Below are 18,368 nucleotides of genomic sequence, written 5' to 3'. Positions count from 1 at the left end.
AAATGTATTGATTGATGCAATACCTATTTTATGTTTTTTTTTTTTCTTTTTCATCATATCCTTGTTACTTACTGTGATAAATTGATCAGCTCAATGGTGTTTACTCAGAACAGATAATAAATTTGCGTTTTGATATCGAAAGCATCCATTATCTACACGCGTATTCTAATTTGCATTATTTGTTATTTCTGATGAAATAAGTTTGATTTCAATTGATAACCAAAACGCATTCGTACTGTCAATTTATTAATCGCTTTTATTAAGTACGACTATTATTTTCATTTAACGCCTATTTTGTATTAAGGAATTATTAATTAATGATATCCAAGCTATTAACAAAACGCTTCTGAACATTATATAGAGTTTTTCTGAGGAGAGATATCGCGTTAAGTGTGAAAGTAATGCTAAACTGTAATGTTGTATCCTTCTGTTTTGGGAAAGGAAACAGAGATAATTTTTTGGTTCAATTTGGTGAGCTTGACATTCAATTTAGACCATTGTAGAAATTCATATTCAAACGACTTCATAACACTAATTAATACGTTTAGCTTCATTATATTGGAATTACTGTGGGTGTCTTGTTTTGTACTAAGATGAACGTTAAGACTCTTGTTAGCAACAATTAAAGGATTTAGGCCACGATCTTATAAAAAGCTGTATTTTGCGCTATTATGATGCAATGATGTCATTAAATTCCGATATACTGTGTTTCCCGAGTCCCTCGTAACTGGTATACCAGACAGACGTCTGTTCTGAGCACGCTTCTGAATATGCATAATTTGTCGGCGGGACCGAGGCTGATTGGCATGTGACGTCACAAGTGCATAGACGCCGCCATCTTTACCTAGACACGCCCACGATATTGAAGACCGCTTCTATTATTAGCATTTTTTTGACAACAATCCAACATCATCGGAGACACTTGTCAAACATATTCGTCATAGTTGTATGTGCGGCGTTTGGTTGTTATAACCACAACAACAAGAAAGAAGGACAAAAGATAAGTTTTTCCAGTTTTCCAAAGAAGAAGACATACCGCCAGATTTGGATAAATTATGAGCGACGTGCATTCAAGCCTTCTGCCCATTATAGATTGTGTGAGGAACATTTCTCTGCATCATGTTTTGCACGTGATCCAGCAGCTATGGAAGTTTTGGTTGTGTCGTCGTCGTACTCTCGGAAGATTTTGAAGAAAGATGCAGTGCCCGATGTTCCCCTGAACCTGCAATGAAGTTTGCAGAATCAGTCTTCATGCCCGACCCCGTGTACGAGGGGCGTTTGAGAAGCGTGCCAGAGCTGAGGTAGGCATATATGATATAGCATCAAGGAATTGTGTAGTGACCTATACATATCTAAATATATCCGTGTCTAGACTAATTCATGCCAGAATGTAATTATTAATTCGATGTTATGACGTCATGTTGTCCTGTACCTAAACAATTGCTTTTCGTCTGGTTTATGTACAGTACAGTAGAGCAGGGAAAATAAAATCTAAACAGGTCGGCTATTTGATTACATATGTGTAAAATAAACAACAATAGATTTAGGCCTAGAGCATATGTATACATACATATGTATGAGTTTATATCTGTGAATATATTTTTTAATCCGGGGAGGGGGTAGCATTTACACTACTGACTCTATGTAATTTTAAATTGAATTCTACAGGAAAGTAATTAGATGACATACAGTTGACTATATGTACGTGTATGTTAAAAATAAACAACCACTAGTAGATCTGGGCCTGGAACATAATGTGAATATGTTTTTCAATCGATTTAGAATTGATTTCATGGATTTCCATTTATCCTATATGTATATGGGAATTTCTAATTTGATCTATGTTACCCATAGATCTACAGTTACATACATGTACATTAATTTATAAATTTATATAAAACTGTTATGCGGCCGAATTGAATTAAATATATATGGCCTTTAAATTATAATACAGTACATGTGAGGTTTTGTATGACACACAGTATATACATCATGATGTCATGGGAACCTCATGAAACCATACAAGTTTTTGAGTTATGACAAATCTAGTCTTTCGATCCTCATTGCCTATGGTACATTTCTAATTGATCCTTCATACCCAAAAATACATATTATTAAAATACATCAATTGACTCAAATTATATAGGATACAATCTGATTGGTCATTTCTAATTTGATTTTTTTTTATGTTTCAGATCGTTTCGAGTGTAATTTGTATCAATGCACTGACGGATCTCACATATACAGGGACCAACCATGATGAGGAGGAAATGGATAAAAGACAGGCTATTCAGCTGCTTAACAAAACACAGGATACTTGTCAAACCATGCCATCCATTATGTGTAACAAGAAGGTTCAGGTAAAACCAATGCCACCCTCAGATAACTCGGTTTCGTCAGACAGACGCAGCGGCATCACTAATGCGTCGGTCATTTGGAACTCAAACGGATCCCAAAATAACCAAGATCAGATTAACACCAGCTGCTCATGTTGAGATTTCTGACCAGTCTAGGTCTGTGTCTTATGAAAGTGAGGAAGAAGACGAGATTGATAATGATGTATGTATGGACAGTGATGATCCAACATCAGATGTTTTTAAAGGTAGCGATGATGATAATAGGGAGGGAAAAGTAATTACGAATCGCCGCCTAGAAAATGATGTGACTCCTGTGGAAGAGAAGCAGTTCCTGGTTAGTGAGACAGCTTTCGGAAAACTTTTTTTCTGTTTATAAATATTGTTCAGGTGAATGCACACCTCTCATCCAATTCACCAGAGGTACAATGCTTGTGACCAGGTCTGTGTGTGTAAATGGACACTCTTTTATATGGAAGAGCCGGCCTTGCCGCAAGACTTTACCCTGATGCAATTTAATGACTGCTTCTGCAATAATGACCAGTGGCAGCAGTGGGTCAAAGATACTTCAGCTTTTCCACAACAAGAACTTGCAGGTGTTCAGCACCAGAACTTGCAGTCGTTTGATTAGTTTATATATTGTGCCATCTATTCAAACCACTTGGATTGCCTCTCAGGCTGATCTGTTAGAACAGATACAAGGACAGGAGGTAGTCCTTGGAGGTAATGCCAGATGTGACTCTCTGGGGTACTCTGCAAAGTACTTATACCCTCATGGATCTGGAGGCCAACAGGAATCTCACCACTAATCTAGTGTAGGTAAGCTGTGTGAATATACATTTCTACTAAATATACGTCACTATGACCAAGACAAATACAAATTTAAATGTTTATTTCATAAACAACAAAACAATAAGAAACATATTTCCATATTATCATATACACCCATACACTCCACATATACTCCAATACACATTTATCTATCTCAAACTGAGTACAAGTAGATAACACATATATCAATACGTCATCAACTTATGTGTATGACGTATCGACCATGTCAGGTTTTGTCATGTGACTACTACTTCTAGTAAATATACGTCACTTTGACTAAGACAAATACAAATTTAAATGTTTACATTTATTTCATAAACAACAAAATAATAAGAATCATACTGTCTTTATAACGAGAAATAAAACTGATAGTTCACACTCTGGCAAAGAACGTGGAATATTAACTATGGTTTAACATATTTTAACTGTACAAACTCAACTATATCAACACCAATACATTTTGATCACCATAAAAAATCCTAAAAGTAATTATAAGCACATCTTCAACTTTAACTTTCGGTGAATGTCATTCAACAGTAAGTATCAAAAAAAATCAATTTTTCTTTATTTCTTTCAACACGAAAATTTAGTATGACTAGATTTAAATGTACTAATATACTGGATGTGTTAAAATTGGTAAAAACTTGATTCTCTTACATAATAATCTACTCCCACCCATTTTTTTCAAGTTTTTGTTATTATTTTACTTTTAATGTCTTTTAGCTGTAAATAAAAAGAACATTTCTGAGAATGCAGTTGCAATCATCATCTAGCTTGAAAAGTAAATGATAATGTCCTAAAATTCCGAAATACTTTGTTATTGTGATTCAATAGTTTGATTATTCTACAATACGTAGGCTATAAAATCATATATTACTTGACATTTGATGTAACTAATGTGTTTTTTAAATAAGATTAAGAAGTTACTTTCTTTGCTTTCTCAATTTATGATTAAAAAAGGGACGTGGTGCGACCATGGTGTAATATTTCTGAAAATAGACCTTGCCTCAGTAAGACCTTTATACAACAAACTTACCGGTCAAAATTTTTTCTGAAATGTTCTACATTTACTTCAGGTAATGACCCAACTTTTTAGAAAATATTTTTGGTGCACTCAAACTGGAAATGGGTGAATCACCATTGTTAATAATTGATATAGCCGAAAATAACACCCAAAATTTCGTCATTTTCTGTCTTAAAATGTTGGCTAAATTGTATTTGTTACATTTTGCCTACATATTTGTGATATAATATGTAAGTATTCATACTCTTCAGAAAATAGTACAGTTGGATGACATAAAACATAATTTTGATACATTTTTGAATCAAAAAGGGAACCCTGTCATACACCTCTACTGGGCAACTTTAATTTTGCCACAGCACAGGCCCCTGTGACCTTTTGAATTTTTTTTAAAGTATTTCAAGGGTTTGCATTGATGTTGCTACATGTAACATTTAGTTTTAATAAAATTGGTTCATGGACAAATTTCCATTGTTCGTGAAAGAGGTCCTTTACATGTTTATAAGAAATATATTGCCATTATAACGAGAAATAAAATTGATAGCTCACACTCTGGCAAAGAACGTGGGACATAAACTATGTTTTAACATATTATAACTGTACAGATTTAACTATATCAACACCAATACATTTTGATCACCATAAAAAATCTTAAAGTAATTATAAGCACATCTTCAACTTTAACTTTAGGTCAATGTCATTCAACAGTAAGTATCTACTAGTATGACTAGATTTACACAAAATATCACTGGTGAAGTTAGCTGGGGTCTAAGAGTGCACATAATGGCAAAAAACACCTCTGCATACATTTTATTGTACACTCTATTGAAGTTCCATTCGCGAACGCCTCTGTCCATATTGCTAATGCTTGTTTTGACAGCTGTAAACTCGGACCCCCGATGTTATTCATGTACCCCATTGCTGAGATATTGTCCGTGAGAACCTGTACGCGTTTGTTTTTAATTAAACTTGAAAACGCTTTGATGGACATGAGTATCGCCATCATTTCTCGCTCGTTCGAGGACCTGTACGACATGCGCATGTTCCAATCCCCTAATGCGACTTTGTCCCCGCATACACCCCCCTACCCCCATCCAAGATGGTGTCTGTCACTATCTGCACCTCGTATGATTCCGGGCATATTTCTCTATAGTTCCAATGATCAACCGAGTCTAACCACCACTGAAGTTCAGTTATAACGTCTCTAGTTAATTCTAAGCTCGAGTTCCACGAGTCGCGTTGACTTAAAAGTCTATGTGTGTGTATTAAGAATAGTGGTGACTGTCCACGCTACCGAGACACAATGACCTGCTAGTTTTCCTAAAGTCCGAGCAGGTAATCTTCTCTTTGCTACAGCATTACCTATTGTATGTCTGAGTTTATTGACACACTTCCCCTGTACGCGAATCACAACTGTCGATTGGGTTGAAACAATGTAACCAATATATTCAATATTCATTTTTTGTTATTGATACGGACACCCATGTCTTCCAAACAGTGTAACACTTGGTCTGTGTGGTCAGTTATCTTCACTTTATTTGCAGAAATTAAAAAAAAAACATCCACGAACACACTTAACCTATTACCTAAAGATCTGAGATAACAAACAATGGGACATACTATCTTATTGAAGTATTATGGTGAACAGGACAGGCCAAATGGGAGAACTTTCAACCTGGATTACTAACCTTTCCAGCAAAAACCTAAATAATCTGTACAATCATCAGCTACACGTATATGCAAAAAACCGTCTTGAATGTCCACAGTAGTATGCTTGTCCCGTTGTTGTAGAGTTCGAGCTACCTGTCGTATATCTTCATTTCGGTATTTTGTCACGCTGCAGAATGAATTTAAGTGTCTCAGATCAGTAATTAGTCTAAACTTCCCACTCTTCTTAGCTACACAGCCAATAGGATTTACACACAATGGTTTTTGTTACACTTTTCAATACAACCGTTGTCGAATAGTCTGTTGTTTCATCTGAAACAAACGTAGATTGTTTATGCGTAAGTTCATGACTGTGTAATTCAAATTTTGGGGGGTTCAGAACTTAGCGGCATTCCAAAGCCGTCTTCGATCCATTTTAACAAGTGTTCCGGTGCACCAATTAACCTCCAGGTACTCAAATTGTCACAGATGGCTCTAATGCACATCAGTACAAACCAGCAACCACGTTAATCGTCCTTCTCTGTTGATAATTCCTCGGGATGTCTATCACCACGACCACGATTCCCGTAATGATGTCTGGATGGGAATTGATTTTGAGAAAAACTGGAGAACGTAGTGTCTCTACAGCCTCACCATTGAGACCAGACGTATTTTTCTGTAACGCACGAAATAGTTTCGACGTCGATGCATCAAAATGACTGTTTACAACTAACGATGCATATTCATCCTGCAAGTATTTAATTTGTGCTCGTTGTACGAGAAATCAATTTTCCAGGTCATTCTGTGTGACCTCTCTCCCTGCTTCCAACGTAGTTAAACGTTTGATAGCGGTTTAATTATACTTGCTGCATTTACTAAGTACATTCAGTATAGGCTGGTCAGCACGGGGCATTCCCTGACGTGACTTATTGAGGTTTAGTTCACTCTATAATTTCAGTTTACTAACTGAATCTCCTAGTGCCTGGAAGTCACCTTGAATATCTTCGCTGTCACCAAAGGTGCGAGGCTTGTTGTAGGCCCACGTGGGTAAGGGTGGTCCCGCTTAATTCCAGTGAGACTCCGGCTTAACCTACCTTCTTTACCCGATTCCCTGTTTCCCTGGGATGCAGTGATACCTTCAAAATTTCTTATACCATTTTTGCATCGATTGCCCTGAACTTGGCATACACATCCTCAAAGAATTTGTCCAATGTTTGCCCCATCGACGCCAGTGCGTCCTTCTTGTTGGAGTGTACAAGTATAGAACGCAGAAATCAATACGTCATAAATTTATGTGTATGACGTATCAACCCAGTTAGGCTTGGTCATGTGACTACTAATGAAACTTGTCTAATCTGACACCTGAATTTTCCAACATCCTGTCTAATCCGACCAAAAGAATTGCTCCCCCATTCTGTCAGATTGCACAGATTTCACTGTACATCTATATTAAATCAAAATCTGAACTTGTTTTATTATTGACAATTCAGCTAATTATCAAATAAGAAATAACATTGTGACATTGCACAGTTTCTGGTATCTGTGTTTAATTGTGATATGTATGATAGGGACAAAGAAGCAATTCTAACCGTGTCGACAAAAAATATATGCATGTATGTATGTATATATATATATATATATGTGTGTGTGTGTGTGTGTGTGTGTGTGTGTTTGTGTGTGAGGGTGTGTGTGTGTATGTGTGTGTGTGTGTGTGTGTGTGTGTGTGTGTGTGTGTGTGTGTGTGTGTGTGTGTGTGTGTGTGTGTGTGTGTATGTGTGAGGGTGCGTGTGTTTGTGTATATGTTTGAGGGTGTTTGTGTATATGTTTGAGGGTGTTTGTGTATATGTTTGTGTACATGTTTGTATGTATTTTGATTTTCAATAAAGACAAATATATATGCGAGGTTAGATTTGATCATTCAATTTCTATATTTTTTTTCTCACATTTTTTTTCTGACTACAACATTATATAGAAAGAAGAGAGAGACTGATGTGATACATGTCAAATAATACAACTTGTTGAAATACCAGTTATCCTGTTGAAAATAAAAACGAAATCAGTGCTGAAATACATATGCTGTCTTAGTTTTATTATTTGATAATGTCAATTTATATTGCTTTTAACATACACGAGTCGGGAGGGGGTTGGTTGGTGTACAATTATGTGATACCGTACTCAGTAACTGTAATGAGGGCCTACATGTAGTACTAAACAGGCCTGCCATACACATACGCACTTACCCTCAGGTAAAAAATGGTAAACAGAACAAGTGATTTGGCCAAAAAAAATGTTTTTTTTTTCTATTGTTTTGCATTTGGTACATATACTCGATCATTATGTTCAATAAAGCTTCTTACAAATATATGTAACCTGCATATATGCAGATTTATCATGGCAAAATTAATTATAAGAACGGAAACTAGGGGAATCTCTTAATTGTTTAATTTTATTTTTGTCAATAAAAAAAGATGCTCCACCGCCGACAAATGGTATTTTTTCACTATCAAAAACAGGATATGATGATTTACTATTTTTCTTCAGTCACAAAAGTTACTTATTTTACACCATTACCAGCATTGGAAAGTTTGAGCTTCTAATTTTACTTTAAGTTAGAAATATGAAAAATAATCAATTGCATCCCGAAAAAAATCCGTGGCACTATATCCTATATGGAATGCAATACTGATTGCGCATGCACCAAAGGCAAAACGAATGATTTTATATTAATTTTTGAGTTAATTAGACATATATATATACACGATTAAACACCAATTATTGTTCAAATAATGAATGTCATTCATGCTCCGTCGGCGGTGGAGCATCTTTTAATATAGGGGTAAAATCTAGGTAGGTTCGGAGGACCCTAAACAAACATATATTTTTTGGCCAATTCACAACCACACAAAATGTGAACACATAATGTATGTACCATATATCTGAAATCTATGGGTCATTGTTAGAAACCCAACAATAAGCACCTGTTACCCTGTCAGGTAGGTTAATTGACACTAGAGACTTGTATATACATATTATATGTTGATACAAACGTCTCTGTTGACACCGGCGTGATCTCTGAAGTGTAGTGTACATCTTTACATGTTGTGAACGCATAATAACAAATATTTAGCTGTCTTACATTCGAAGACCACGGAACTTCGTTAGACTTAAAAGAAATAAGCGAATAACCCAGCTGATAGATCAAAGGATAATGTGTGTCTTGAGTCGACAAAATCTTTCGATAAAAAATAAAAATCAAAATAATTGAAAATGTATGTTTCGACAAGATCGTCAGACCAGATATATGTAATTTGACAACATAACACAATTGTGATATTTTCAAAGGATTTTATCAAGTTCGATTAATCCTGAATATATTCCAGAAATATCTCTCACAATAAAAATCTGTATTTTTCAACCAATATCGTAAACTAACCATGCAGTGTTGTGAAGTCGCTGTTCTACTCGGATGGCTTCCTCGTCATCAATGCCAGAGTCCTCTGAATCCGAATTATATCTATCATGGAAGCTTTTCTCCACTCTCAGTGGTTCAAACTGGTATGGTTCGATCTTGAAAACGTTGTTGGCGTCGGGAGTTTCGTTGCCATCGGTTTCCATGTTGTAAAAAACCTGTAGGGAGTTACTGAAGAAAGCTGTCAAACGCTACGAAACTAGTACTCAGTAGGCGGGCTGTGTCGTGAGAGTTTGTACTTGTGACGTCATATTGTCACGTGACCACTCAGCTCATTAAAATATTATGCAAGGCCTCACGGTATCCCTGACTGCCTTGAAATAGCTGAAAGCGCGTATAGGAATATCGGGGAAGAGCTAATTTGCCTTTTACATAACTTTGTAATATGTCTTGTTTGTATTTTTACAACAAACAAAAATCGTCGCCTAAATCCTTAAATGTTTCGAGATATCTATTTGTAATTACCATCAGCCATATTTCCCCCCGAATTGTTTTACTTACATATTCTTGTCCATAAATTGGCAACAAAAACTAATGAACTATTAATTGTTATGGTCTGCAAATAAAACTGGCGTATAAATGCATAATTTAAATGTTATATTAATACACATATGCATATACATGCGTTACATTTCGTGATTTAATTTAACCTTTAATTGTTTATTCACAGAAAACCTGTCCTAACTGTCAGGTAAGTACCGATGTTTATCTTCTGTCGGTAGGAACATTTTGTTTTATCTATATGGTGACCAGAGAACAGGAATAGTAACTGCTTAAGTGATAACGGTTAGATTATTTATAGGATACAGTATATCGGTAATGGCTTTGTGGCGTTGAGACATCAGACATTTACATGTATCAATTTGATAGAATCAATCATAGTAACAGATAATAGTAAGACTAGTATTTGTATATGTTGGTTATCCACACTAACCCATCTGAATCTATATGGGGATTTGTTGTCTTATTCTTGCTAAATCAATCATTTTTATGTTACAGTACAAGGGGAATGACTTCGACGTAAGTATCATATTTCATCAAATTGTCAGTCATATACAATAGTGAATAATTTACTGAGACGTTAAGCTAGTATTAATAGAGAAGTGCCATTGAACATACACGTCTAACGTATATATATAGGGGTCGCGGTGGCCGAGTGGTTAAGATGTACCGACATATTACCACATGGCCTCCACCTCTGGGTCGCGAGTTCGAATCCCATGTGGGGCAGTTGCCAGGTTCTGACCGCTGGTCGGTGGTTTTTCTCCGCTGCTCGGTGGTTTTTCTCCACCAACAAACCTGGCACGTCCTTAAATGGCCCTGGCTGTTAATAGGACGTTAAACTAATCAAACAAAAAAGTCTAACGTATTTTCTTTCTTTGTGCGCCGCGATCCTCTCAATTACCATCATAGTATTAATCAGACACAGCAGTATCTGAAATCATCGAGCGGATACCAATTATATATCTATATCAAAATCGTATTAATTATTGTCAGAATAGCACCAGTAGCATATACGTAATTAGGTGACACTTTTAATCAAGACTATGCATGTATTATCAACAACTCAATGTTTTTATTTATCGCAAACATAATAATGTATTAAACAAAGCATAAAACATTTGCAATTTGCCAAAAAGCAGTGTACAAGATAATCCAGTTGATATATAAATAATCACAGACAAAGCAAATATATAAATTCCGTATAAATTATTTTCAAACTGATAACGTTAGCATATCAAGGATTCGGTGACACTTACATTAACATAAGTATAATAACGCACCACCTTACCTTCCGTCTTACATATTTTGACATGAAGCTCTGATCGAAACATCAGATAGTTATATCATAGACGACAGTCTGACAGCCTGATGTTTATTACCAGGCTTTATATTGTAGGACTGGACCGCATAATATATGTTATGTTTTGTAGGTAAACAGGTTTAACACGATAAACCAAAATTTAGTGAGACGGAAATTTCACTATATTAACTTAAGATAAGGTAATGATTTTTTTTATCTATGTCTACTACGTAGCTGATCCGATGGCATATTGATTAAACGATCACGAGGCTAATATTATAGATGAAATGATAATGGATAATATAGCTATATCATTAAACTAGATATTGCCAAATATGACAAAATATTTACAATTACCAAAAGAATAAATAAGAATGGATTAATTGAAACACAACCCATAATTAGCAACATTCTGTTGAGATCATTACTTGCTGTTCAACATATACACACCACAGCCCAACATAAAATTAATAGGTATTAGAAAACGAAATAAACGTATTGATACTCTATATAATAAAAAATAACTGAAATATCCTTTACGTGAAATCCTAAAAAAAAAAATAAAAGTACGAGACGTTTACATAGATGGATATGTACCTCCATTCTTAAATATCCCAGGTGTTAAGTGATACAGACATAACTGATGTTACATAGCCCATACCCATTGGGTTATAAGTAAAGAATAGTTAATATAACAGCAAATTTGGCTCAAAATAAATTAATTCTTTCTTGTAGGAAAGATACATTAGAATCACATGTTGATAAAATTGAACCAAATACTTAAAAAAATGATGATAGTATATTGATCCAGCATTTACATCTACTCACAACATATTATAGTTCCTTTGTTCCTATTTTGGTTCGTGTTGTGAGATGTAGCCTGTGATAACGTCATAATTCAAGATGTGCGGTATAGATGCTACATATGCTTTCCACTTTCTTAAAGATAAGTTAACTAGGTATCCTTCGTAATCAAGTAATTGTTTCACTAATTATACGGTATAACCATCGTCATATTCCAGAGTGTTCAACGAATTTAATGAATATTGTAATTTTGTTAACATTAAATCACATTTGGTGGACAAAATATAAGAATTATAGTACACATATATGTTTCAGTATGATAACATACCTCCTTACCTTTTGTATAACTTACTTGACCATCAAGCTCCAATCGAAGCCTCAGAGAGTTATATCAGGGACGGCAGTTATCTAATGGTTATAAGCAGGATTTATATTCTATAACCGAACGACTTGTGTATATTTAAATGGTTATTTTTTGTACATAGAGACATAATTTCGTATCATATCGACATTATTCAGTTCGCTAGAGGTCAGAAATACTTCAACAATATGCATTTATTACCTGCACATGAGTTAATAAAACTACGTAATCCCATTACTTGCAATTTGTTAAGATATTGGTTGCGTCCTCGTTATGACTAACAACGTATTATACATGTTTGAGATGTAGAAAAAGGCATTAAATAAAAGTAAGTGATTTAAAATATAAATACACTATAGAGAGGTGCCACTTCAATGTAGACTACGGTTAGTTTTATATTCCCTTTAGAACACTATCAGGGTTAGATGAGCTGCTAAAAGCCTTTTGGCACTGAAAGACTGATAATTCTATTTTTATTTTGATTGATTACTTTGAAGTTTGAAAACAATGGTTTTGGAAAAATTCTGATATATCGTATAATACAAAACTGGCTTAAAATAAAAGGGTATCAGATAGTTCTTATTCTAATGTATTGGCCTATTAGTGGAGCGGCTAAGGTCGATATTTCGGCGAAATCGTTCAAGGTTTGAAGAAAGCATGAAACTTTGCATATGGCTTCTTTGGTAATGAGGTTTCAGGAAAAAAATGGACCCCAAAAAGCATGGCCCCTAGCGGCCGCCATATTGGTTTTCAAAATGGCCGCGAAAAAACACCTTCTTCGACCCATAACTCACGTTCTATACCAGCTAAACCCAAATTTTTAACGTCTGCACCCATATTATTGATACTAAGGGACATTCTGGTAGTGTTAAACTTCATGTAGAAGGACCGCCATTTTGTATTTCAAGATTGCCGCCAACTTTGCCAGCTATATCTATATATATATTGCATTGAAATGGATAAGCTGACTATAAGCAAATATAGTGAGAGTATTTATATTTGTGTAGTGTTTGATGCATAAATGACTTGATTCTATTTTAATTTCAACATAACCGCCATGTTGAAATCCGAGATGGCCGTTTAAATTAAAGTTATTTCCGTATTTCACTCTGTAAGTGATCGAGCAAAAAATCAAGTTAACACTCTGAAAATGTTGAAATATATGCAATGCCTTGAATTGCAACTCTGCAGGCGTCATCAGAAGATCATCTTTCATGGGCTTTATCGAATTCTCAAGTCGCGCGTCAACAGCGTTTGACCAAATCACTGCCCATTTGCAGATTACACTAAACTCATACCTTGTCACTTCTACTGCGATCAATAGGGTGCATTCTCTTCTGTTTTTGAGAGTAAATCCCCAGTTGATTTCTTGTCACTACCCATTACTTTCAATGTTGGCAATATCTTTTAAGTTGAACGTGCAGGAAACAGGAACACCCATTCCTACATTCTAGGGTATTGGCATCTTCTACCAAACCTTAATACTTCGTCTCATCCTTTCAATTCCTTCCTCATAGCGTAACTCATAAGGAACTGTCAAGTCATCCATATGCCATTTATGAACATCCAGACACACATTTCACCTTATGGTGTCTGAGAACACAATCCACCTTACTTATAATGTAATGTGAATTCCTTCTTTAGATCATACAAACGTCTGCCATCCCTATCTACCTTTAGCAAAATTGATGAAAGTGTTTTCTTTTAATGGCTAGGGCTGCTTTGTTTTTTTTCTCTTTTCATGATGTCTGTCAATTGACTTAGCGCCTTGTCATGGCAACCGCTATATAGGAGCTGGGGTTGTAGACCGCCAAAGAGTTATTGGTGACATAATTAGCAGCCTGCACTATTGGTCCCATTTTTTGTCATATATCAACGTCAACCAGAACTAAATTCGGCAAAGTTCCAGATGACCAATATCTGACTAAGTTAGTTTGCTGTTCATGTGGTCCTAATATTGTTTATACTCTCTATCATCTCCATTGTTTGCACTTATTTTGAAGTCTTATTGTTCTTCTGTTTTCCATCGCTGCAATACATTTTCACTCAGTACTTGGTGCCGTTACATGTTTTACTGACAGTGGCGTTTTAGGTGGATTTAGTTTACATATACTGCACTGCTAGCTTTGCGCTTCATATTTGTTCTTAATTCAACATCATCATCTGTTTTGCCTTCGCTACCTTCATCTCCAGTAATGTGATTGGAAGTTCTAGCTCGGAGGTTCAGCTAACATTTGTAAAGTTTTGACTTAAAGGTACTTATGACTATCTTCGCAAGGACTTGTTTGTCGTTAATTCTAGTGCCACTAGTGTTAAACTGACAGACGTACTACAAGGGGTTATGTCAGACGAGGTAGACATCCAAGCTTTGGAGTCAAAACCTTGCAATTTCATAAGCTTGCTAAGTTAATAATATTTGGGACTCAAGTTTTAAAGTAATGTTTCATAAATCATCAGCCGTTTCGGTTAATTTATGTACCTTTAATTCAATGCTGCCGGTCATCTTGAATTTGAAATTGGCGGCCATTTAAAAAACTGAATAAGAATCGAATTAGTTTGTATCAAAAACTACAAAATATAAATGCTCACTGTATTTGCAGGTGTTTTGTTTGCTTAAAATCAGCTTAGCCAATCATTATTATATCATTATATATAGATATAGGTACATGTAGTAAATTTGGCGGCCATTTTGGAATGCAAAATGGCGGTCTTTCTACATGAAGTTTAGCACTAACAGAATGATCCTAAGTATCGATAATAATAAGTACCAATAATATGGGTATACACGTTTAAAATTGTTAACTTGATTTTTTGCTCGATAATTTACAGAGTTAAATACGGAAACAACGTTAATTTAAACGGCCATCTTGGATTTCAAAATGTCAATCATGGTGAAATTAAAATATGAATCAAATTATTTATGTATCAAACACTACACAAATATAATTCCTCTCCATATTTGCTTAAAGTAAGCTTATCCATTTAAATGCATTATATATAAAAATGTAGCTCGCAAAGTTGGCGGCCATCTTGAAATACAAAATGGCGGTCATTCTACATAAAAGTTAAAAAACATAATGTTATAAGTATCAATAATATGAGTGTAGACGTTCAAAGTTTGGATTTAACTAGTATAGATCGTGAGTAATGGGTCAAAGAAGGTGGTTTTTTGCGCCCATTTTGGAAACCAATATGGCGGCCGCTAGGGGCCATGATTTTTTGGGGTCCATTTTTTTCATGAAACCTTATGTCTCAAAGAAGCCATATGCAAAGTTTCATGCTTTCTTCCAAATTTGAACGATTTTCATGCTTAGCCGCTCCACTATATGACTGTAGTAAATTAGACCTATATATAATAACCTATTTGTATGATATTGTAATAAAAATAGAGGACTTTTTTAGAACAAAACATCAACAATAAATTTATAAAAAAGTTTGCAAAACAAATCCAATACACCGTTTTAACCACCTAATTGTTTTTCAAAGTGTATTTGATAATGGTACTGTTTGATTACTAGATATTGTCCGTACTTTTATCTGTACCTGTCAATATAGCGATTTCATTAACCATACAGCCGTTAATATAATGTCCGAGAGACGTTGAAATATTAATTAAAAAAATAATTTTACATACGTTCTGACGAAAAATTTCCATTCACATATTGTATAAATATAGCATTTGATGAGGTCAATACATGGTTATATCGACCATAGAAAAAGGTATCAAACGAGGACGATATTTTTTCTGTTCAATATGACCATGGAATGCTATAATTGTTTTGTTATTTTCTATTTTTTTTTCATTTTTATATGAGCGTGAATTTAAATGTTTGAATTTGAAAAAAAAAAACATAATGAAAACGCATTTTGTGCACTTTTTGCTTTTATCATATGCACCCGTATATCTTATGTACCCGCATGTAAATGCATGTACGTCTCTATGTACTGTGATCTTTACCAGATTACACCTGTAGCTCCATGTTGAAGACACAGCCAGATGCATGGTTCCTTCTCCGATGAAATAATCCATTGTTATACCAAACATATATTAACATTAAAATGTATTCTCTTATGCTTAAGACTAAAGCGTTTGTTTTCAAGCGCCAAGCGTTTGTTTTAAAGCGCCACGAACACGAAACCTGTTGGTAACGTAGACAATAACGTTATCTAAAAATATATGTGCAATATATTTTTATGCACTTCTTTCGGAATAATTGGGCGATATAGTGTTTTATCGGTGATAACATGGCGCGTATTTGACAAATGAGAAGTGACAAAAAATCCAGAAAAATATAAATTGTTTGATTTTGAAATTATTAAACTGCTTATCAAAAAATTCCTTCAACACTCATTTTGTAACTTTAGTAAAATTATATAGCAGATTCAAAACCAAGTTATAATGTCTAGAACAGGGAATGATACTGTTTAATATATAGGTACTACCTGTCTGTTTATCTTTATTGTTTGTTATCTAATTCTTATTTTTCTTCTCTTACAGCCTGTGAGTACCTTACTACATTTACTCGGTGATGTATTACCTAGTTTGCTTTCCTCACAATATAATTAGTTCGATACCGTTGCACTTATATGCTACTTACTAGATTGTGCTATAAAACATACTCAAACGTATACAATATCGTGGCATACTACTGTTTTATATAGGCGTCATATATATATGGGATTTGTGGTGATACTGCTTACAACATGAGCTCATTTAACAGTCGAACTAGCTTCCTTATTTTGGATATAATTACATAATAATTTACAATTTGTAATTTAGTATTAACTCTTCTTTCCAATTTCTTAAAAAAACTATATTATTGCAAAGTGTTTAAATAACGTTCAATTTTATATGTATATCTAAAAACAATGACTATAACCATGACATTACACCACTGTTGATATGCCTATAATCCAGATGATACATACTTTATACCGCCTATACCAAATGCATGTATACTGTATACAAAAAGGGCCCCGGTTGCCGAATGGTTAAGATGTCCCGACATATTACCACAAGCCCTTCACCTCTTGGATGCGGGTTCGAATCCCATGTGGAGCAGTTGCCAGGTACTGACCGCTGGCCGGTGGTTTTTCTCCTGGTACTCCAGCTTTTCTTCACCAACAACCCTGGCACGTCCTTACATGACTCTGGATGTTAATAGGACGTAAAAATAAAATAAAAAAATCAAACTGTATACAAAAAAACTAAAAAAAAATCAAACTGATAACGTTAGCGTATCAAGGATCATCAGATATATGATTTCATTTATGTACTTTGGTAAACGTGAACTCACATATGGCGGATACGAGATAATAGTATAATAGTATAATACTACATCTATGTTTCAGTATAATAAGATACCTCCTTACCTTCCGTATTACAAATTTTCACATATAGCTTCAATCGGAGCATCAGAGAGTTATACCAGAGACGTTATCTGATGGTTATTGACAGGCTTTATATTGTAAAACTGGACAGTATAATATATGTAATGTGTTGAAGTTAAACAGGTTTAACACGTCTAAGCACAAATTTCACAGTAGTGGGGGGAGAGAAATAGGTTCCCATGTACCCCTCTGGCAGTTTTTCGAAACATGGATTTTTAGGACCGGTATGATGTCTAGTTTCATGTTATGCTTGTTGCTATTGACAACTAATGTCCCATGGGGGTCATATGGCGGCCATCTTGGATTTCAGGTATCAAAAATAGCCAAAATGACACATTCGCATATATGCGCATAGAAAGAGAACCAGACAACATTCAGAGACAAATAAACACATTTTTTGATATGACTTGAAACATGTTGAATAAGATTAAATCATAATAATACAATTTTAATTATACATACAATACAATTATAAATTATATCAACATTCAATTCCACGAAAAAAGTATCGATATACATGTATTTATGTGCATTTTAACCATTATGATCGCATGTTATGGGTCAATGGTTTACAATAAATTGTACCAGTGATGTACATGTACAAGATGAACTTATGGTAATTTCAACATTATGTTCACAAATTGTATGTCAACAGAATTGAATAAAGGTCAGTTCACAATGATTAA

At 34.7% G+C, this 18,368-nt stretch overlaps 2 protein-coding genes across 2 annotated transcripts in view; both read left to right on the top strand.

The window, feature by feature from the left end:
• The window catches only part of LOC138329827 (tropomyosin-like), a 134,866-nt gene extending 124,482 nt beyond the window's left edge, over nt 1-10,384 (top strand). The window contains exons 10-11 of the mRNA XM_069277119.1: nt 9,993-10,013; nt 10,322-10,384. Of these exons, the coding sequence (XP_069133220.1) occupies nt 9,993-10,013; nt 10,322-10,384 (84 nt within the window). The remainder of the gene's footprint in view (nt 1-9,992; nt 10,014-10,321) is intronic.
• The window catches only part of LOC138329825 (tropomyosin-like), a 1,360,115-nt gene that overhangs the window by 13,447 nt on the left and 1,328,300 nt on the right, over nt 1-18,368 (top strand). The gene's annotated exons all lie outside the window — the stretch shown is intronic.

Source organism: Argopecten irradians, chromosome 8, assembly GCF_041381155.1.
Source record: "Argopecten irradians isolate NY chromosome 8, Ai_NY, whole genome shotgun sequence".
NCBI lineage: Eukaryota > Metazoa > Mollusca > Bivalvia > Pectinida > Pectinidae > Argopecten > Argopecten irradians.
The sequence above is the reverse complement of the archived record's forward strand: the minus strand, read 5'-3'. Positions and strand labels throughout refer to the sequence as shown.